This window comes from Bubalus bubalis, chromosome 16, assembly GCF_019923935.1.
Source record: "Bubalus bubalis isolate 160015118507 breed Murrah chromosome 16, NDDB_SH_1, whole genome shotgun sequence".
NCBI classification, from domain to species: domain Eukaryota; kingdom Metazoa; phylum Chordata; class Mammalia; order Artiodactyla; family Bovidae; genus Bubalus; species Bubalus bubalis.
In genome coordinates this window covers 21,507,496-21,531,227 of record NC_059172.1, presented here as the reverse complement: position 1 = coordinate 21,531,227, position 23,732 = coordinate 21,507,496, and the positions used below count along the sequence as shown (strand labels likewise).

The following is a 23,732-nucleotide window of genomic DNA, read 5'->3' as shown; positions in this document are numbered from 1 at the left end:
AATGTCTATACTATTGGAAAATGGATAATGAAAATATGAGACATTCTGAAGGAAGATATAATCAAATAGACAGAGAAAATGAAGGAAAAAGTTTATTTCAAACTGTCTAAATGAAGCGAGAATAGTAAACTATGAAATGTGAAAAAGAGAAGCATGAAAATGAAAAGAAAATGAAAAAGGTGCTTCACTGATGAAACAGATGAAAAATCTATTAAAGATAAGAGATGGATGATATTCTGAGACTGACTCTTCAGTTCAGTCGCTCAGTTGTGTCTGACTCTGCGACACCATGGACTGCAGCATGCCAGGCTTCCCTATCCATCACCAACTCCCAGAGCTTACTCAAACTCATGTCCATGGAGTAGGTGATGCCATCCAACCATCTCATGCTCTGTTGTCCCCTTCTCCTCCCACCTTCAATCTTTCCCAGCATCAGGGTCTTTTCAAATGAGTCAGTTCTTCACATCAGGTGGCCAAAGTATTGGAATTTCATCTTCAGCATCAGTTCTTCCAATGAATATTCAAGACTGATTTCCTTTAGGATTGACTGGTTTGATCTCCCTGCAGTCCAGGGGACTCTGAAGAGTCTTCTCCAATACCATAGTTCACAAGCATCAATTTTGAGCTTTCTTAAGAGACTGACTCTTAAGAAAGCCAAAAAGCACAAATCACTAAACTTAAGTCATAGGGTGTTACCATTCTAAAAGAAAATTAATTCATTATTTTTCAAATTATAAAAGGTTATATATGATAAATTCCCTCAAAAAAAGTTTCAGTGTATCAGTGATGAGTTACCTTTATAGGCAGCAAGATGGTTTCCTTTGAAAGGAGAGTTGTATGAATTTTTTTGGTGGGGGGGCAGGGTCAGAGGAGGAAGGATGGAAAGAATGAAGAATCAATGGGTGGGTGACCCTGAAACTACAGTAAGTCATAAAAGGAGATGACCTGCAAGCAGCTAAAAATACAGAACTGCAGATTAAAAGAAATGTGGGCTGGAAATATAGATATGAAGTCATCTACATAAAGTGAATGACTGCATTAAGGAGGATGAGCTAATTGAAAAAAAGAAAGATATTATGACAGAGCTTTAGATGAACTGGGGAGAAAAATCGGACAATTAGGGAGCCAGAAGAATTTATTTGTACCCAAAGACAATGTATCACAAATAATTAAAATCAATAGATTTTGTATTTTAAATACCATTTTGTACAAAATACAATATTCTGTAATGAAAAACATGAATTAGTATCAGGATGCTTGGGTTATAACTATCAGAAAACCATACTTAAACCTTTAAATGATAAGGTTTTACAATTTAAAGAATAAATTTCATAAATAAAACGAAATTTATTCTGTAGCAAGAGGTAATTTAGGAACTGCATAGCAACTCCTTGCATAGTCCCTTCGTGGAGCACCTTCTAAAGAGTAAGGATATTTTTTCTTTGAACCACCTCCCCCTGGCCAGAATTAGATCACATGCTCATTCCTGAACCAAATACTGGCATGGAGATTGGAGATGATATTAATTAGCTTAAAGACAGACTGATCATATGAGACGCACTGGACATTGAGGAATTATCACAACATCTACTACGTGAAGAATTTCAACTAACATTATAAAATTTATAGGTTGTTTAGAATATTATTGTACTGTTCGTACAGTATGTGGTACAAAGTGATGATAAATAGAGACTCTTTTTTACAAGCTACTTGACATTGAATAATTCACCTAACTGTTGGATCCAGTTAGTGGTTTTTAAATTGTGCTCCAAGAAGTCCTAGAGGTTCCACGGCCCCCCTCCATAGCTGCTGATAGAGAAGAAAGAGTCAACATGCATGGCTCCAGTGTTCTTTCAATTATCCCTTCAAGCACAAGTAGATCTACTTTGTTTTATTTTTTGTTGTTGTTCTTTTGTTTTTAATATAAATTTATTTATTTTAATTGGAGGCTAATTACTTTACAATATTGTAATGGTTTTGGCATACATCAACCTGAATCCACCACGGGTGTGCATGTGTTCCCCATCCTGAACCCCCTTCCCACCTCCCTCCCCAAACCATCCCTCTGGGTCATCCCAGTGCACCAGCCCCAGGCATCCTGTATCATGCATCGAACCTGGACTGGTGATTCGTTTCACATATGATATTATACATGTTTCAATGCCATTCTCCCAAATCATCCTACCCTCGCCCTCTCCCACAGAGTCCAAAAGACTGTTCTATACATCTGTGTCTCTTTTGCTGTCTTCATACAGGGTTATCGTTACCATCTTTCTAAATTCCATATATATGCGTTAGTATACTGTATTGGTGTTTTTCTTTCTGGCTTACTTCACTCTGTATAATGGGCTCCAGTTTCATCCACCTCATTAGAACTGATTCAAATGTATTCTTTTTAATGGCTGTGTAATACTCCACTGTGTATATGTACCACAGCTTTCTTATCCATTCATCTGCTGATGGACATCTAGGTTGCTTCCATGTCCTGGCTATTATAAGCAGTGCTGCAATGAACATTGGGGTCTACTCTGTTTTAATACTGAGCCTCCAAATCTTTAACAGAAGGTTCTACAATTCAAAGAAAGATTAAAACCAATAAATCAGATGATCTCTACGATTCCATGAAATTTAGAGATGATATGAAGAAGATAAATAGAAGATGTGAAGAAGAGAATTAGTCATTGAAGAAACAGAATATAATTCAAACATGAAGGGAGAAAAAGCAATTAATAAGTTGGAAGAAATATCACATTTTCCTATCCGGAAAAAAGTTTATCAGATGAGGCTATGTTTCAGTTGTCTTGAAAGTCAATACAAATAACCCTTGATAGTTTTGGTGCAGAAAAACCAAATCCATCAAAATTTACCTTAATTTTAACCTAATTTCACTTGCATGTAACAATAATCCCATAAATTTCTATAGCATGATAAACTTTCTGAAGTGCTTTTCCATGTATTATATTTGTTATAAGGGGCTTCCCAGGTGGCTCAGTGGTAAAGAATCTGCCTGCCAATGCAGGAGACATAAGAGACACAGGTACGATCCCTGGGTTGGGAAGATCCCCTAGAGGAGGGCATGGCAACCTGTTTCAATATTCTAACTTGGAGAATCCCATGGACAGAGGAGCCTGGCCAGGGTATGGTCTTAGGGTCACAAAGAGTCGGACACAAGTGAGTGACTGAGCATGCACACATGCACGATATATAAAACTGGAAAGGCAGATATCATTAAACTCATATTGCAAATGAGAATACAAAGAGAAAAGCAACACTTGGTATGGTCTGACTCACGTACCTCCTTAGGAAGACTACAGTGAAAGGTTTAGTTTTAACAAAAAAGGTAAAGTTAAGAGAAACAGAATAAATGAGAAATACTATGCAGGGAATTATGTGTATGCAAGAACAGGCCAATGGACTGCGTGAAGTAATGGACACTAAAAGACTAGAAGTCAATCCAAGAACTAAGTGGGGTGTTTAATGGTACAGATGATGGAAATTGATGCTCAGGTTGGAGAAGAAGGAGGGCCGAATGACAAAGCCCAAAGGAAGCAGTATTTAATGATGAGTTTCAAGGTAATGGAAATATTAGTCTAGATACATAAACCTGGTAGTTTAGGAGGATTAATACTGGCAACTTCTCCTTTTAATAAATATATGCTTTCTAATGGTGAATGAAGCAGAGAAGAAACTAATGTGGATAAATTGCTTATTCTGCTACTGTTATCAGTAGAATGGTTAAGATCACAGGTTCTGGAGCTGTGCAGAAATTCTGAATTTGAATTGCAATCCTCACTCTATTTTCCTTGTTGTGTAACTTTAGGCAACTACTTAATTGCATTCTGCCTCAAGTTCCTCATCTGTTAAATAGGAATATAATTTTTTAACAAAACAAAGTGCCTGGTATGTAATAATCCATGCAAGTATTTGTTGAGCATCTACTATGTACTAGGCATTTTACTACTAATGTGAATTCAGGGCTTCCCTGGTGGCTCAGTGACTAAAGAATCTGCCTGCAAGGCAGGAAACCCAGGTTCAATCCCTGGGTTGGGAAGATCCCCTGGAGAAGGAAATGGAAACCCACTCCAGTATTCTTGCCTGGGAAATCCCATGGACAGAGGAGCTTGGCAGGTTACAGTGCGTGGGGTCTCAAGAGTCAGACACAACTTAGAGACTAAACCACCACCAAGGTGAATTCAAGTGGTTCTATGATTCTTTTCTCTACTTTTAAAATAAAGTGGTCTGAAATCCTAATGGTGGTAGGAATGAACTACCTCAAGGAAAGGTACCACGTTTCATACTTATCCCATAGCACCTTAATACATTCAGGGATCTAAGAGGTGCTAAAAACTTTTAATGAACGTAAGAAGAAAATAATGATGAACATGGTATGAAATAAATGTGACTCATCTTTGCCTAAAATGGGATTTGATGAAATCAAAGGTGATTTATTCAGGATACAGCAAATGGCAATAAAAAATAAATTAAAAACTTGGTGAGAACAGTCAATATCGGCCAAACAGATAGTAGTTAATGGCACGATAGTAGTTCATAGTCAATTTGTAAAACTGCATAGAAAATGGTAAGTATAGTATAGTGCTAATTGTATAGTATATAGGAAAGTATAGTGCTGAGGGTTTAATCACTGATTGAACCAGATGGCTTATTCTAATCAAGGAAATAACCACAACCCTGTAGACAACCATGTGACAGATAGATGCTCCTCATTTGAATGTGAACAGATTACTACAGATTACTACAATTTCTTTACCAATAATAAAAAATAAAGCTACAATTTCCTTACCAATAATAAAAAATAAAGCTTGGTAGTTGGTGAGTCACTGGCATTATGTTAACTTTAAAAGAACAGCATATTTGGGGCTAGAACCTTAACTGACTTAATTAACAACCCTAAACTCGTGAGATTAATATGGGTTAACTCTGCATTATAAATTTAGATCCAAGTATATTCTAGAAAACGAGTAAGACAATATAAAAAAACATTATTCTAGTTCATAAGCTAGATGGTCTTTGACTCAATGAACTTATTGAATAAAAGAATTTATTGCTCTTAATATATCCATCCTGGATAAATATTCAAAAACATGGGTTAACAGTTAAATTGACTATGGATACTAAAGAATACAAAAATAAAGACAGTCAATTCAGCAATTAATTAAACTTTTTAAAACTTGTGGAGACTAAGGGAAAGCATCTGTTAGAAGACCTCAAAATTTTAATCTCAATTTGACTAATATTTGTGTTGTTATTTGGAATTTAGTCAAACACCACCTGATTAATAAAAAAAAAGTCTTATACGCTAAATTGATTTTTTAAAAGACACAATGATATTAGATTTAAAATAATGTACATTTTTCTTTACACATGATGTTCTAAAACTTTGCTTTCAAGCTGCTTTTTTGTGCACTAAAATGATTTTTAAAAGAAAACTTGCAACCAATTTTCTTTCATTTTTTATATTGGGTTTTCTTAGAGCAAGATTCACCTATATGAAGTAAACAACTTAGAAATTAATTAGATGGCTTATTTTATACTAGTGATCTGTTCTAGACTCATTCCTAAGATACAAAGCCTTATTGATAAAAATATAATTAAACTAAGATATATGGCTAAAACTTATATTCAGATATAGTATCTTACAATTCTGTAAATTAAAAAAGGGTTCGTTTTCTAGAAGTTTTTCTTCTGTCAAGGTTACAAAGTAGAACAAACGTCTATGTCTTTCCACATTTTTCAACAACTGAAATCATGGAGCCGTTGTGTATAGAAGATACTCTGAAATATATGAATTCTTTTATATTAATTATTATGAAACAATAGGGAAGTGGGAAGGGAGAGGGGAGGGGAAAAAAATCCAGTATGCAACTGACGAAAGTAGAAACTCATCATTTCTTATGTCTTTGTTTTTCTCTTATAATTACTTAATCTTAAGAGCATATTAAATTAAAATCAGAAATCTTTTTCCACTGAAAATATGCTTTTGATTTTATAGCCCTTATAGCTTTTAAATATCCTGAACTTTTAGTACATTGTCTGTTTTCTACCCATTTTATTCAAAGCTGTTAGTGCTGCAAATAAACAGCACATGCTTTGATCTCATTAAATTACAACTTATAGTTCCTAGAGTCATAAATATCATGCCCTTTTCTCCTTTACCCCTCCTCTTCTGGTATGAGGTAGTCTGTTAAATATCACTATCTCCTTGAGTGCTCTGACGTTTACTCAGACAAATAGCAGAGGTTATGAATGCAGCACACAGATAGTATCAGGAATCCTTCATGATTGCCATAATGGTGAACCCAGCATTCAGAACTGTAATACTTAGTTTTATCTAACAACTAAGTTTGGTCTGTTTAACTTTGCTCCACACACAAAAAAAGAATTCCATCTTATCACAAACCAATAACTGTCCTGGACAACATCAAACAACAACATAAAAGAAAAATAAAAATTAACTTTGGAAAAATTAATGATTAAAAGTTTTAAATGAGTAATCTAAAAAAATGTTTTTAATACTAGGCTTGATTAGCCTCTAAAGAAGAAAAACAGAAAAAAAAGTTTTCTTAAAGTTAAAAATAAAGACCTCACCAAGAAACACAAAATTCTTATACCGAGAATGTCTGAAATATTAAAAACTATCTGTTAAAATACATTTATAAATTCTTATCCTTTCAGCTATTTGAATATGGAACTCTCAAAGGCAATAACATTCCCACTTTACCCTTCTATAAAATCTCTCTTCCAAGAACTATTTAGCAGCATGTTTACTGACTTAATGCTTTCTATAGTGACAGAGGCCACCATCACATGACACATCAGTATATTTAGGCAGCCCTGAACAAGGTGGCAAGGTCTGAGAAAAGGGGGCAAGTGTGCTCAGGAGCAACACTATTCCACTCATGTATACAGACATTCTTTACTCTTTTCACATAAATCCAGCATGGGAAACTCTCCACGGATTTACATAGACCTCATCTCCTTCTACAGGTCGGTCTTATTTTTTTTTTTTCTTTTTTTTACAGGTCGGTCTTAAACTATACATTAGAAATACAATAGTCTAGAAGGCAATGGCAACCCACTCCAGTACTCTTGCCTGGAGAATCCCATGGCAGAGGAGCCTGGTGGGCTACAGTCCATGGGGTCGTAAAGAGTCGGACATGACTGAGTGACTAAATAACAAACAATAACGTTACAATGAAATATTTGTTCTTATTTAACAAAAAATACATAATTTAGTAGAGAACTTTCTGAGGTATAATATCTTCATAATAATGCAAATACTATTTGAATAGAGGCATATATAACTCTTTTAATATAATCACCAAATTAATGATTTAATCATTTAGGACAATGGTAACAGTGTCAAAAAAATAAACTAAAGCAATATCACTAAAAATGTGTTTATTCACAACTATTCAGTCAATATTGCTTATATTTCCATTCAAAGTTTGTACTGATAAAAATGAACAGCTCAGGGAGGAAGGTTCAAAAGGGAGGGGATATATGTATACCTGTGGTGGATTCATTTTGAGGTTTGACAGAAAACAACAAAAATTCTGTAAAGCAATTATCCTTCAATTAAAAAATAAATTAATTTAAAAAAGAAAAAAAAGAATCAGAGTATTTTCGCATAAAAAAAAATGAACAGTCCATTTAACAATTCTGATTTGAAATGACAGACAAAATTTTCAAATTACAGCTTTTTATCCCTATATTAAAAGAGCCATCTTTAGTATTCTTAAATGTGACTGAAACGAAATATTCTTTACATATAAACTGTCCTCTTAGGTAGTTTGTTGGATAGACATAAGACTTTTAAAGGCTCGAGATACATGCTTATTACCATTCTAACATTCTGTATTAGGCTACTCCTATGATCTTACTTCTGGTCCCTGGATAAAGTCCAGGGAATATGAAACCAATTTATGGGCAGTTATACAGTCAAGTCAGGAAGATCTTCTGGAGAAGGGAATGGCTACCCACTCCAGTATTCTTGCCTGGAGAATTCCATGGACAGAGGAACCTGGCAGGCTACAATCCATGGGGTGGCAAAGAATCGGACACAACTGAGAAACTAACACTTTCACTTTTTTTATATATAAGAACAAGACTAGATATAATAGTGTTACAAATATTAATGGTCTTTGTAATATTAGCTTAGCATTTAGAAGTCACATTAATCTTAAACCCAAGTGGTCCTGCTTTCCTTTAAATGATACTAAAAGATAAAGCAGTAAAATTCCCTGATTTCTTGAATTATGCACTAAAGTATATGTCAATCATCTGGTAGCACAAACATTCTCAAAACTTAAGCCTGTGTCTCTATAAATAAATTATCTTTATATTTTTAATTTTGGTAAAATTACAGTTAAAAAGTTTTCCAGTTTCTCTCCAGCATGTAAGAAGCTTAGTTACAAGTTTCCATTTGATTCCACCACACGTAAAAAGCTGAGCAAACTGAAAATCAACAACTCCTCTTACATCTGCTAAAGAAATGAGGTCATAAGACAAACTGCTGCCTCAAAAATCAGAGGAAGGGAGAAGTCACTATACAAAATCATAAACAGAAACCTTCACAGGCACCAATGCCAAGGTAAGAAAAACTGAACTGTAATTGACTAATTCCTGGAGGCTTAGAGTAGACAATTCTGGGAGTTAAAAAATTCAGCAGGACACACTCAGGGGACCCTCAAACTTTTGTGACATTTTATCTCAAGGTCCTCTCACAGTGAATATCAGTGAAAAATTCATCCTGCTAGAAGCAGGAGGAAAAGGAACCATTCTGAAATTCACCAACTCATTCTGTTCTTATCAACAAGTCCTGCCTTTATGAGAAACTATTTGACTTGAATATAAACTACCTGAGGGAAGAGTAATATCCAACTCTCCAACCATATGAGAGTACAATATGAGGTGGGTGGGCAGGGACTGAGAAGCAATGGTGAAATTCACAATCCAAGGGCAATAGGGCCATCTAATCATAAGACACCCATCCCCCCACCTTTATATTACTATAGGCCTATTAACTGCAATTCCTTTCACCCAGTATATCATGTCTGTCTTCCAACAAATAAATTACAAGGCATACTAAAAGGCAAAAAACAAAGTTTGAAGAGATTAAACAAGCTTCAGATCCAAAGTCAGATACTACAGGAATTTAAAACTATCAGACTTGGAATTTTTTAAAAACTATGATTAATATGCTAAAAGCTTTAATAGAAAAAACAGACAAAACTTGACAGAATAGATGGATAATGTAAAGAGAGGATGTAAATTCTAAACAAGAATCAAAAAGAAATGCTTCCGATCAAAAACACTGCAATAGAAATGAAGAATGCCTTTGTTGGGCTCAATAGTAGATTGGACATGGCTGAGTAAATAATCTCTCAGCTTGAGGATATGAAAACAGAAATCCCAAAACTGAAAACTAAAAATAAAAAGACTGAAAAAGGCATAACAGAACATCCATCAAATGAGGATCACATAGGCAAATTATTAACACACGCATAATGGGAATACCAGAAGGAGAAGAAAAGAAGGAAACGAAGCAATATTTGAAACACTGATGATTGACTTTCCCCAAATTAATGTCACACACCAAACCACAACCCAAGAAACGCAGAGAACACCAAGAAGAAAATGTGACCAAAAAATTAAACCCAGGTATATCATATTCAAACTTCAGAAAATCACAGACATTTAAATGTCACTTAGTGATTGATCCAAAGGATTTTCTGAGTGTCAGTAAAGACAAGTACTTAATTCTCTCAGGGATAAGGAGGTGGTCCAAAGTGGTATTATTCCATTTAGGGCTTTGAAAAGATTAGGAGAAGGTAATAAGAGGTCATGCTCAGTAAAAAGAAAAAGGCCTTGCCTAACTTCTCTTTCCTCTCATATCACTCTCCCCTTGTATCAGAGGAGATATTTTTAGTTGCAAATAATGGAAAATTAAACTAGTCCTAATGAAACTGGTTTAAAAAAATAACAGGGATTCATTGGCTCACAAAACTGAAAGTCTAGAGGTAGAGCAAATATAGGGTTGATCCATTCAGGAACTCATAAATGTCATCAAAGAACAGGATTCTTTACATCACAGAAATCTGGCATCCACATCATCAGGTTGCTCCTTTTTAGCTTCTCATGATTGTATTAATAGTATGACTGCCAGCTCCAGTAGGGGTTACATTGTTCCTGGTTTATAACCACTGGCTAAGGTCATTTTATCTATTCCTGAACCAATGATTGTGGCTAGAGTAATGAAATATGTTTATGGCTTTCTGCCAATTTAGGGTTCCTCTCTCAAGTTGGAGGCATCAAAACAAGAATCTGTGTAAGTTTAGGAAGGACAGAGGGGATATTGATGCTCAGTAAGCAACCAATAAATATCCAATGCACTCCTTCACTCAAAGTGCTCCAGCCATACCAGACTTTTCCTAGTTCCTTAAATATACAAAACTCTTCCCCTTATCAAGGCTTTTGCCGTTCCTTTGCCTGAACTATTAATCTCTTCCCTCCCCCACCTTCAATGTAATAAAGTCACCTATGAAAATATCATCACATCCTTTATTTTTCTTCATATCATTTACAACAATTTTAAATTATTTTATCTGTGTGACTATTTTATATGTAACTCCTCCATTGGACTATAACTCAACAAAGCAGGAACATGTTTATCTGTATCCTCAGTGCCATATAGTACCTGGCACATAGAGCTAATCAAATATTGAATGAATGAATGGTGCTAATGAGATTAACATATAGCAAATGCTTATTGATAATACATGTTACCATAAAAATGTTTGCCATTAGTCATGAGTCAAAGAAACAATATTTTGAGTGGGTTAGAACAAATTCATTCATTACACTTATTGAAATCTTAACTCAAAGTTTATAAATCTGTATTTAAAACATCATCTTTCTACAAATAAAACTATCCAACTTTTCTGATACTATTTCATAAAACTAATTATGTTAGGTCAATTTTTATATAATATAAAAAATTATATCAATCATACCTTCTTTAAACTGTGTATCTCAGATTCTTGCTTTTTATTTAAAGCTGAAAGTCTTTTGTTTAACTGTATTGCTTCTTGTACTGCAACATGAAAGACACTTAGGAAAATGTTATTTCAATGTACATTTTAAGGAAATACTATTAACATGGACAAGGAAAATGACCTCAATGAAATATATATTTAGTTATTGCTGAATTTAATAATGTTAGTTAAACTGCCATTTAGTATTACCAATATCAGATAAGTTCAATTTATTCATTATAAATAAGTCCATTTAAACATTTTCTATTAAATATGTAAGTTTAAGTAAGATGGAACCTACCATTTTGTTCTAACTTTTCATGATTCTCTTTTACCAATCCAAATTGACCTGTTATTATAGTATAGTATTTCTCAATTTCATTCAGTTGCTTCTGATGATCTTCTTTAGCCAGAAGATGTAACTGGACTTTCTGTTCCTATTTTGAAGAGTTATTTTAAATGTTCTACATACATAAATACACACATTTATTAGATATATATAAAATTTATCATTTTTAATAACTATTGTTATTAATATAAATATGTCATGAAAAAGTCTCTGAGTATACCTTAGGGAGAAAATGTTAGTTAACAGATATTTCTAAATCTAGGTAAAATTAAAGCATTTTTTTCCTATAACAAAATAGTCACTTAAAATTTTATTTCCCTTGTTTATAAAATTTTTAAAAAATCAGTTGGTTGTTCATAGAAAAGTTAATTAGTCCAGTACAGCACTAAGCAAAGTGAGGCGAATATTATTAAAGCAATACTTTTAACAATTTAGGAAACAAATTTTTCTCTAAATTTGCTGGCATAATCATAATATGCATCCTCAAAACTCAGATAATTTTTTTGAAATTAATTTTAATGATACAGCACCTTCTCACTGTGTTAAAAATGGAATCATAAAAACAATATCTATTAGTGACAGGGAGACAATATAATATAGCAGAAAGTTAACTTAAGCTGGGAGACATAGTTGATAAAAACTGGAGCCTATGTATCAATATAATATAATATAGGCCTTCACTGCTTTCAGCTAAAGAAGCCTGTCTTTCCATACTTAGAAAAATGACTTTTAAAAGTTTTTAAAAGAAATATTATGTTAACAGAATCAGTAACACTCTTCAAAAGTTTTTGATTTTGGCATTAGCAGAATCATTGATTGGCTTCGTAACTTTCATTCATTTCTGCCACATGCTTTCGTTTCTACTGAGAGATGAAAAACAAAGAACAAGGTAGGCCCATCAACAAGTACTCAGTAATTACTTTCTGAGTGAACTGCTATCTCATACAGTTCCAACACTGGCAATTTGTTAGATTTACCTAGCCAGTGTCTATTTCCCTTACACAAAAGTAACACAATTTCAAGTATATATTTGAAATACTTCTTCATTACAATCTGGTAGGACTAAAATTAACAGGCTCCTATACTTCCCTAGTAAAGTGTAGGGCATATTACCCCAAATAAACCAACTGATTTCTACTTTATTGGAATTTCAATTGTGAGCAAAAGAGACCATAAAACTAAATAAGTTCAGTGATGACCCTATCCAGACTGATATGAGACCTCTGTCCTGGGTTCCTACATCCTGCTTCACAAACTCTGGTATTAACCTAGTCCCTGTTCATTTTCAAAACTATTCCTGACTCTCTGTGTCTCTGCTAAATTTCCTTTTGCATAAGTTAAACAGAGCCATTTTATACTGCTTAACACCAAAATACAGGCAGTATAGTAAAGTGGTCAAAAGATAGTCTGCCTATGTTTAAATCTTAACTTTGTAATTTAGTTGCTGTGTAACCTTGGGAAAATAATCTACCCTGTCTTTAAAATAGATTGTAACAGCATCTCCCTCATAGAGTTGTGAAGATAACACAAATTATTAATAATACATACACAGCACTAAAACCAGAGCTTGTTACATAACAAGTACAGTATAATGTTTTGTTATTATTATTCCTTAAATGATAAAGGTGCCTTCAATAGATTAATTAGTTTTTATTTGGAATAAGAATAACCCTCTGTAATATTAATAAGGAACACATTATAATTTAAGTTGTACATAATTATATTAACTTGGCAAATCTGGTGAACATATTTTCAAATATTTTTTTTTAACGATTTTAAGCAAAATGATAAGCTGGCAACGTTTCTAAAAGATCAGTTAAATTTTTTTCATGTACTTCTATGGGCTTTTCAAATTCACTACTTAGGTCATTTAAGTCATTGAATTAAGCATGCAGCAGTCATAAATTCAAACAAACTGACAAGTACACTAACTCCTGAGATCTTACACTTACCTGTTCAGTCGCTTCAGTCGTGTCTGACTCTTTGCAATTCCATGGACTGTAGCCTGCCATGCTTCTCTGTCCATGGGATTTCCCAGGCAAGAATACTGGAATGGGTTGCCATGCCCTTTTCCACTTATGCTTACCTAGGTAGTCACTATTATCAATAACTAAACAATGAAAAATAATGACCCATATTCTGTTCCTCTAAAATACCACTTATTTCTCTAATCTAGAGGTCCATCTAGTCAAAGTTATTATTGTTCCAGTAGTCATATATGGATCTGAGAGTTGGATTATAAAGAAAGCTGAGCGCTAAAGAATTGATGCCTTTGAACTGTGGTGTTGGAGAAGACTCTTGAGAGTCCCTTGGACTGCAAGGAGATCCAGCCAGTCCATCCTAAAGGAAATCAGTCCTGAATATTCATTGGAAGGACTGATGCTGAAGCTGAAACTCCAATACTTTGGCCACTTAATGCAAAGGACCAACTCACTGGAAAAGACCCTGATGCTGGGAAAGATTGAAGGTGGGAGAAGGGGACAACAGAGGATAACATGGTTGGATGGCATCACAGATGTGAGTTTGTGGCATCACAAACATGAGTTTGAGTAAGCTCCAGGAGTTGGTGATGGACAGGGAAGTCTAGCGTGCTACAGTCCATGGGGTTGCAAAGAGTCAGATATGACTGATCGACTGAACTGAACTGAGAGAATTACACTCCTTTCAGGAAATGTATAGCAATCCAATACAATCTCACTAAAGATTGGTCTAAAAACATTTTTTTCAATTTAAGGAATTCTCTCAATCTACAAGTCAGATCAATTTTCATATAGCCTTTATGAGAATACTGTCCACTACATATAATCAGACATTAATACTGTCAATGCCTGCAAAGGTTAACTAATCCTGATAATTAAGAATGCAGCAAAGGGGAATTCCCTGGTAGTCCAGGGGTTAGGACTCTGCACTTCCACTGTAGGGGGCACAAGTTCGATCCCTGGTTGGGGAACTATGATCCTGCATGCTGCATAATGCAGCCAAAAAAAAAAAAAATGCAGCAAAGATTAAAGTCAGTTCATAGGTATTCTCTACATACATAGAGCTGTATACACATTAGATAAGTTTGTGATATACCCTATTCCAACATTCTTTGCTTGAAGCCAAAGTTGAATTAAAATGCAGTTTCATTTGTTCTGCATGACACAACTTCTGATTTTCAAATACAACTAAGTCTATTCAGTGACCATGATAAATGCTATAAAGTCTTTCAAATCACAGTAGGCACCTATAGCTCACTGGCTCACATAGGACACCGTAGGACTGTTCACATGTGAACCTAGTTGGCTGCCTTGATTTAGTTTTGAGATGAAGAGGGCAGCTTGCCACTAACTGCATGACCGTCAACAGTTCAAATTCTTCGGGAAGCAACAACAAAAAGCAGATTGGTAACACCTGCCTGAGAAACCTAAGAACATTATAGAGAATAATACAACTATAGTGATGGTGCTGTTATAACATTACATACGTGTGTGTGTTAGTTGCTCAGTTGTGTTCAACTCTTTGTGACCCCATGACTATAGCCCACCAGGCTCCTCTGTCCATGGAATTCTCCAGGCAAGAATACTGAAGTGGGTTTCCCTTCCCTTCTCCAGGGGATCCTCCCAGCCCAGGATCGAACCCAGGTCTCCAACAATGCAGGCAGATTCTTTACCATCTGAGCCACCAGATGGTACCATAATAAAGATTATGACTAAGAAATCGCTGAGTATATAGTATTTTTGTTCTTTTTAACTCTGTGAATTGTGTCAACTTGTTTTCTCTTTCACACAATTTTACTAATAAATGCAAAGACTGTTAACAAGAAAATAATGTCAGGATTCACTGCTTTCTAAATACCTATTTTAAACAAATTTAATCTTTGAAAATCAAGATTAGAGGAAAACAGCATATACATAATTATGAGCATGTGTGTGTATGTGTGTGTGTGCATGTGTGTGTGGTCTAAAAGTTTACTTATAAGACCCTTAAGGCACTTAAAATAGAAATAATTTTAAAATAACATTTACACTCAACTTTCTACAACTATCAGATCAGATCAGATCAGTCACTCAGTCATGTCCGACTCTTTGCGACCCCATGACTGCAGCATGCCAGGCCTCCCTGTCCATCACCAACTCCCAGAGTCCACTGAGACTCACGTCCATCGAGTCAGTGATGCCATCCAGCCATCTCATCCTCTGTCGTCCCCTTCTCCTCTTGCCCCCAATCCCTCCCAGCATCAGAGTCTTTTTCAATGAGTCAACTCTTCGCATGAGGTGGCCAAAGTACTGGAGTTTCAGCTTCAGCATCATTCCTTCCAAAGAAATCCCAGGGCTGATCTCCTTCAGAATGGACTGGTTGGATCTCCTTGCAGTCCAAGGGACTCTCAAGTCTTCTCCAACACCACAGTTCAAAAGCATCAATTCTTCGGCACTCAGCCTTCTTCACAGTCCAACTCTCACATCCATACATGACCACAGGAAAAACCATAGCCTTCACTAAAAAACCTTTGTTGGCAAAGTAATGTCTCTGCTTTTGAATATGCTATCTAGGTTGGTCATAACTTTCCTTCCAAGGAGTAAGCGTCTTTTAATTTCATGGCTGCAGTCACCGTCTGTAGTGATTTTGGAGCCCCAAAAAATAAAGTCTGATACTGTTTACACTGTTTCCCCATCTATTTCCTATGAAGTGATGGGACCAGATGCCATGATCTTTGTTTTCTGAATGTTGAGCTTTGAGCCAACTTTTTCACTCTCCTCTTTCACTTTCATCAAGAGGCTTTTTAGTTCCTCTTCACTTTCTGCCATAAGGGTGGTGTCATCTGCATATCTGAGGTTATTGATATTTCTCCTGGCAATCTTGATTCCAGCTTGTGTTTCTTCCAGTCCAGCGTTTCTCATAATGTACTCTGCATATAAGTTAAACAAACAGGGTGACAATATACAGCCTTGACGAACTCCTTTTCCTATTTGGAACCAGTCTGTTGTTCCATGTCCAGTTCTAACTGTTGCTTCCTGACCTGCATACAAATTTCTAAAGAGGCAGATCAGGTGGTCTGGTATTCCCATCTCTTTCAGAATTTTCCAGAGTTTATTGTGATCCACACAGTCAAAGGCTTTGGCATAGTCAATAAAGCAGAAATAGATGCTTTTCTGGAATTCTCTTGCTTTTTCCATGATCCAGCAGATGTTGGCAATTTGATCTCTGGTTCCTCTGCCTTTTCTAAAACCAGCTTGAATATCAGGAAGTTCACAGTTCACATATTGCTGAAGCCTGGCTTAGAGAATTTTAAGCATTACTTTACTAGCGTGTGAGATGAGTGCAATTGTGCGGTAGTTTGAGCATTCTTTGGCATTGCCTTTCTTTGGGATTGGGATGAAAACTGACCTTTTCCAGTCCTGTGGCCACTGCTGAGTTTTCCAAATTTGCTGGCATAATGAGTGCAACCCTTTCACAGCATCATCTTTCAGGATTTGGAATAGCTCAACTGGAATTTCATCACCTCCACTAGCTTTGTTCGTAGTGATGCTTTCTAAGGCCCACTTGACTTCACATTCCAGGATGTCTGGCTCTAGGTCAGTGATCACACCACTGTGATTATCTGGGTCGTGAAGATCTTTTTTGTACAGTTCTTCTGTGTATTCTTGCCATCTCTTCTTAATATCTTCTGCTAATAAAGCAAAGCTGCTCATTTTCTCCTTTCTTGTTTCCTTATAGAGACTGATTTGAAAAGTCTCTATAAGGAAATAAATGAGCAATTAGTTCATATAAGTAAATTTTGAAGAAAAAGATTCAAAACCCAAAACCCAACTTTATATATTCCTCATTCTATTTATATACTTATAAATAAACTTTATATATTTCCTCATTTTGCCAATTATCTTTCAATTTTTTCAATATAAACCCAAAATAAATCAATGGGCTATAAAATTCACTTTTAAAAAACTCATAGTAACCTTAAGATATTTTCACTTTTTTGGTCACAACTTAAAAACACTAAAGTTACATATTTTATGTGTACAGATATATATATTATAATCACAAAGATTATTTCCAGACAAATCTTTAGTCTAAAAATATTCTATTCTGAATGAAATAAGTGGTAATTGCAAATCTCATTAAAACCTTCAATGCTGAAATTTTGTTATAATTTAATAAAGAAAACTAAATCCTTCTTGTAAGTCTTTTCTTTAGAGGAAAAGTAATATACAAAAAAGAAAGAAACTGTAACTAAGAGATGGTTAGGTAAGTTTTTATTTTGTTCATTAGTTCTATTGGTTACTCAGTTACACAAAGTAGTCACCTATACCAAACAGGAAAGATTTTCATCAATGACCAAATCAATTAATTTGATGTTCGATAGTTTATTTTTTACCATATTTTGTTGTATTTGTCTTATTGGTAATGATCGATATGATCATTTGTTCAAGAGAAGGTTTTGGTACTTTTAGAGACAGATGAATCTTTCCATTCATAATTGAGTTAATTTACCTAGAGACACGCCACCACTACATGAAAATCACCTTACTGAATTCCCACAAGACAGAATTGTACTAACAGTTAAGAGCCTGCCTATAGGAAATCATGAACTTCTTTATAACATTAGATTAGTACTATTTTTAAATGATTTCTTTTGGGACACAACTTTATCAACTGCTTCCCAAAGTCGTGCCTTGGCACAAATGACTCTTTTTCCTGTCTTGCACAGTCAAGTAATATAAAAAGATAATGTGCTAATCTGAATAAAATTAATTGGATTTTTGAACACTGTTTACTACTTCCCTGGTGGTTCAGTGGGAAAGAATCCGCCTGCCAATGCAGGAGACAAGGTTCAGAATCTGATCTGGGAAGATCCCTAATGCTGCACAGCAAACTAAACCCACGCACCACAACTACTGAGCCTGTGCTCTGGAGCCCTCAAGCCTCAACTACTGAGCCTATGTGCCACAACTACTGAAGACCACACACCCCAGAGCCAATGTCCATAGAGAAGCCACTGCGATGAGAAAGCTGCACACTGCAACTAGAAAGTAGCCCCTGCTGACCACAACTAGAGAAAATTCTGCTCAGCAATGAAGACTCAGCACAGCCAAAAATAAATAAACTAATGTGTTTTTTTAAGTCACCTGAACTATATAAGAATAATATAAAATGAATAATAAAAGAATGTTTTTAAAAAAGATTTTTAACTTTTAAGTCCATCATCTAAAATACAGAATCTGCTAGAATTGGCATAAAATATTGTGTACCTATCAATATACAAAATGATTTTAATGCAAAGTGATTCATTTAATGCCTTGAAATGTCAGAAAAAATTATAACTATAATACAAATATCATTTTAGTAGGTTCTTAAGAATCTTAATTCACAATACAATGCTCAAAACTGACCAAAAACTACCACAAGTATACTGCAATGTTTCCATTTGTTTTTAAGATTACAAGTATCTGTCTGATGAAATTTTAAAGTGGAAGAAAACAAAACACATTTTATGTTGCCTTTGATCTTTAACTTGTAGCTTTATCTCCCAGGTCAGAGGGTACATTATTCAATTTCACTATATTTTGTGTAAAACCACTGTAGCGTTAAAGATGACTTTCAGTACAAATGTCATGGTACTTAAAGCTAAACCGGAATCTAGTTTTTCAGCTCCTTAATTAAAATCATAGTTTAAAAGAGTCTGACAATATTATCTTTAGTCTTTCCAGTTGAACAGTGACAGAATTTTCAGATCTTTTATTCAATCAAGCTTAGCAATCTCTCTGAGGCTTTTATTTTCTAACCCATCAAAACATTTCAATAAGCAAAATATTTACTTTATATTTTTGTATTCAATGTCATAAAAAGTGATTTCTCATAGATATAATAGACAAACCTCAGTCAAAAATTAGTTTCACTTGCTTTATGGTCTGCTGCAAAGAGAATGAAATAGCATAAAGACACCCAAAAAGTCCTCTTAAGATATAAGTGGATATGGGAGGATTTTGCTCAGTCAAAAATCAGAGAAAAAATTCTTTTGTATCAAATAGGGATAGAGAGAATATGAAAGTAAATATTTCCTAAAATATTGTTGTAAAAATGCAAATATTAATTTTACTATATTACATAAGAGGAATGTGCAACAAACAAACACTTGTTGAATGATAAAGGATGAGCACCATATCTCAAGTGCAGTATTCAAATGTTACTTCATATTATTTCAATTTTTCAGGCTAAAAGTAATAACTACACGTTTACACAGATACCTATAAAAGACATTATTAAAGTAAGGGATTTCACAGTTCTGATTTCACTTCTTTGTTGTTTAATTTTGATACAGACCTCTACCAACAATTCAGTAACTATGTTAAACTTATTTTATCATATGTAAACACTGAGCCCTGGTGACTCAGATGGTAAAGAATCTGCCTGCAATGCAGGAGACCCAGATTCGATCCCTGGGTTGAGAAGATCCCCTGGAGAAGGGAATGGCGACCCACTCCAGTATTCCTACCTGGGAAATCTCATGGACAGAAGAGCCTGGCAGGCTACAGGTCATGGGGTTGCAAGACAGTGACTAACACACACACACGTAAACACTGTGTAAACTGGAAATGAACTTGTGAAATAATTCATTTAAGCTATATCTGAAATTATAGTCCTTTAAAACGGGTATCAATATCCAGTTTCAACTCCTTTTTACTATAAGTATCACATTAATTTGACAAAAATATTGTATACATTATGTACTAATTTGGGGTGAGTGGGTAAATATTTTGAAATTTCCTTACCATTTCACTCACTTTCTTCTGTAAAGAATATTTAGAAACCTTGAATAAAATAAGCAGAAAAAAACTTTGTTAAAACTTTTTAGCTATTTTCTATAAATTCCTTCTGAAACTAAAATTGTATGCTATATGACATTTATCTTCTATGCACTTCTTTCCAATGACATTTTTTCAAAGTGTTATTTGCCATAACTTTATTTCTCAAAACAAAATACATTTATTTATTCAACACGTATTTATAGAGCAAGTACTATATGCCAGCCATTTTCCTAGGATCCTGCGATACAACAGCAAACCAAGTCCCTGTTCTTAACAAGCTTTCTGTCTAGTGGGGGTGGCGGCAGACAGACAACAGAATATAAGCAAAAATATAGAAATTAGAGAGTGACGAATACTATGAAGAAAAACAAAGCAAGAAGAACAGCAAAGAACTCTAGGCAGGTTTGCTACTTAATATTAGCTTTTTTGTTGAAAAAATTTTGATAAAATAGATAAGCACAAGGAAAAATGTTGCCTTAAAAAAAAAACACCTCACAACCCAGAAATAACAATCATTAATACCATGGTGTTTCCAGGTATTTTTCTATGTATTTTAAAAAACAGTCAGTGGGGGGTAGAATAATAATAAATGTACTATTTTGTACTGTTATTTTTACTTAATGTATAGCAAACACTTTTATATCACAAATTAATCTACAACACAAGTTTTTAATGGCTGAATAGTATTCCACTGTTTAACCTTCTACCATAGTTTTATCAAACTGCTATTTTTGTAGACTTACCCAGTTTTCAGTTCTATGAAAGAATTCTTCTTTCATATAAACATACTGTACCAAAAATAAACATGCTGCACCAAAAAAAACTCTGTAATTATACATTTTAGCAGAATGAACCCCATGAAGCAGAACTCCTAAGACGTGTTCATTTTTATAGACTTAACAATTGTCATTACACGTAATAGTCCTCCAGAGTGGTAGGCCAAGTTAAGCTCCAACTAGCCATGTATGAGTGCTCTCTGCTTGCTCAGCAGTAAATAATCTGCCTGCCAATGCAGAAGATGTGGGTTTGATCTCTGGGTCAGGAGGATCCCCTGGAGAAGGAAATGACAACCCGACTCCAGTATTCTTGCCCAGGAAATCCCAGGACAGAGGAGCCAGGTGGGCTACAGTCCATGAGGTCACAGAGTCAGAGGTGACTGAGCGACTTAACAACAACAACAAAGCCATGTATGAGTGCTTATTTACTTGAACTCACCTAGTATTTGTTAAAATTTAAACAAGAGTTCATTACTTCACATTTCCTATAAAATAAATTCTTCAGCATGCTGCCTTGAGTAAGTTAATAATTTCATTTTATTTTGGTGGAATCTGTTATGTGTGATTCATTTCTTCAACAAACAATGAATGCTTACTATAAGTAAAGCACTCATGTAGACACTGAAGGTATAGTATTGGACCAAAAAATCCTGTCCAGTATAAATTCTGGGGAATGTAGATAATGAGCAATATAAATAAGTTAAAATATATGGTTCTACTAGATATTGATAAGTGCTTAAGGAAAATAATAAATCAGGGAAGAGGATTATATAGATGGCCAGGAAAGTCTTTCTGAAAGGACAACTTGTGAGTCAAGACTCAACAGAAAGTAAGGAAGATTATTCCAGCAACTGCAAAGGCCCTAAGGTGAGAAAATGTCTTATGTAGTCATAGAACAGCAAGGACGCCAATATGGCTGGAAGGTTTAGTAAGCAAGGGGAAAAAAAAAACAGCAAAAACTGAATTCAGAGGAGAGTACGAGAGGGGTTAGGACCAAACCATTGTAGGTCTTGTAGCACATGATAATGATTCCCACTGAATGAGACAGAAAGCCACTGAGGAGCAGCAAGCACAAATGTGACATAACCTAACTCGTTCTTTAAAAGGATCACTGTTATGTTAAAACTGAAGAACAGAAGCGGCAGCAGGAAAAACACTTAATAAATGACTGCAATTGAGATGAAAGAGGATGATAAAAGAGGACCAGGGTGTTAGTAAAAGACATAATGAGAAGTGGTTGGATTCTTGATATACTCTGAGAGAAAAGCTAAAAAAAAAAAAAAAAAAAATCTGCAACAGGAAGAAAGAAGTTGTAATTAACAACAACAACAACAACAACAAAAAGACAAATAAGTTATTTAGTTTTCAGGGGGATGAAATTTTAGGAACTTAGTTTTGAACATGTCAAGTTTCAGATGTCTTTTAGACATCCAATAGTCAATCCAGGCTGCTTCTGGAGCTGGAGATAAACATTTGGAAGCCCTTTGCATGTAGATCCCATTTTAAAGAAAAGACACTGGATGAGATCACAGTATATTTTAGGGGAAACAGACAAAAGAAAAGTAAAAGGGTAGAAGTTAAGTGAAGTCAAAGTCTCTCAGTTGTATCCGACTCTTTGAGACCCTATGGACTATACAGTCCTTGGAATTCTCCAGGCCAGAATACTGGAGTGGGTAGCCATTCCCTTCTCCAGGGTATCTTCCCAACCTGGGGATCAAACCCAGATCTCCCACATTACAGGCGGATTCTCTACCAGCTGAGCCACTAGGGAAGCCCACCTAGAAAAATAATAGGAAAAAAAGAGACAATCCTTGGAACTCAGACCAGAATTATACCTTCAGTTTTCACAGCACTTTTCTGCCTCTAAATTGTTTGAATGTGTGAATATGTGAGTCAATTCCACATATCATCTCTACAGATATAGATATATGTGGGCTAAGTCACTTCAGTCATGTCCAACTCTTTGCAACCCTACAGACTGTAGCCTGCCAGGCTCCTTTGTCCATGGGGTTCTCAAGGCAAGAATACTGGAGTGTGTTGGCATTTCTTCCTCCAGGGTATCTTTCTGACCCAGGGATGGAACCTGCATCTCTTACTTCTCTCCTGCATTGGCAGGTGGGTTCTTTACCAGTACCACCACCTGGGAAGCCCCTATGTGTGTGTGTGTGTGTGTGTGTGTGTATATATAATATTGGTTCTGTTTCCCAGGTGAACCCTCACTAATACAGCTACCATTTGCCAAAGAAAAAAACTGATAAACAGAGCAAATTTACCAAAATTTTTCAGGTCACTGTCCTTGAAACATTAATATCCTGCATTAATATCCCTTTTATTCTTTCTGAATCATGACTCATACCTCTATTTTATTAACACCTCTAGAGCACTTCCCAACTTAAAAAATTACCATGTAGTGGCATCCCTACAACAAGTCAAATCTGAAAGTAACATAACTAGATTGACATGAAATTTTTATGGATGTTCTATAATGATTTTTCATTCTGAAATCACATAAAATGGGCTCACAATATCAGATAAAGGCATCTTTCTAACACAGGATAAAAAAGATACTAAGACTAATTAATGTATTAACTATAGAAGGCAATTTTAAAGATAAAGTACAAATGTTTTCCTAGTTATCCCTCACTTTATGGAAAATTTTATGAAAAACTGACTGTAAAGTACATTTGTTTAGAGCAAATCTATTTTCCCATTAACTTTCCATTAACTAGATTTATGTTACTTGAGAATAAATTTTTTAAATACTGTG

General features: G+C 34.9%; 1 protein-coding gene across 28 annotated transcripts in view; it reads right to left on the bottom strand.

The window, feature by feature from the left end:
* CCDC73 (coiled-coil domain containing 73) overlaps positions 1 to 23,732 on the bottom strand; it is a 154,014-nt gene that overhangs the window by 44,001 nt on the left and 86,281 nt on the right. For 12 of the 28 annotated variants that reach the window (XM_044929291.1, XM_044929298.1, XM_044929301.1 and 9 more), the window contains one exon: positions 20,154 to 20,192. The exons of 5 other annotated variants lie outside the window; for them this stretch is intronic. In XM_044929291.1, coding sequence (XP_044785226.1) covers positions 20,154 to 20,192 — 39 coding nt within the window. Of the gene's footprint in view, positions 1 to 11,033; positions 11,114 to 11,355; positions 11,492 to 20,153; positions 20,193 to 23,732 lie in introns of all 28 variants that reach the window. 11 more of the 28 variants (XM_044929282.1, XM_025266272.2, XM_044929284.1 and 8 more) reach the window with 1 other exon arrangement.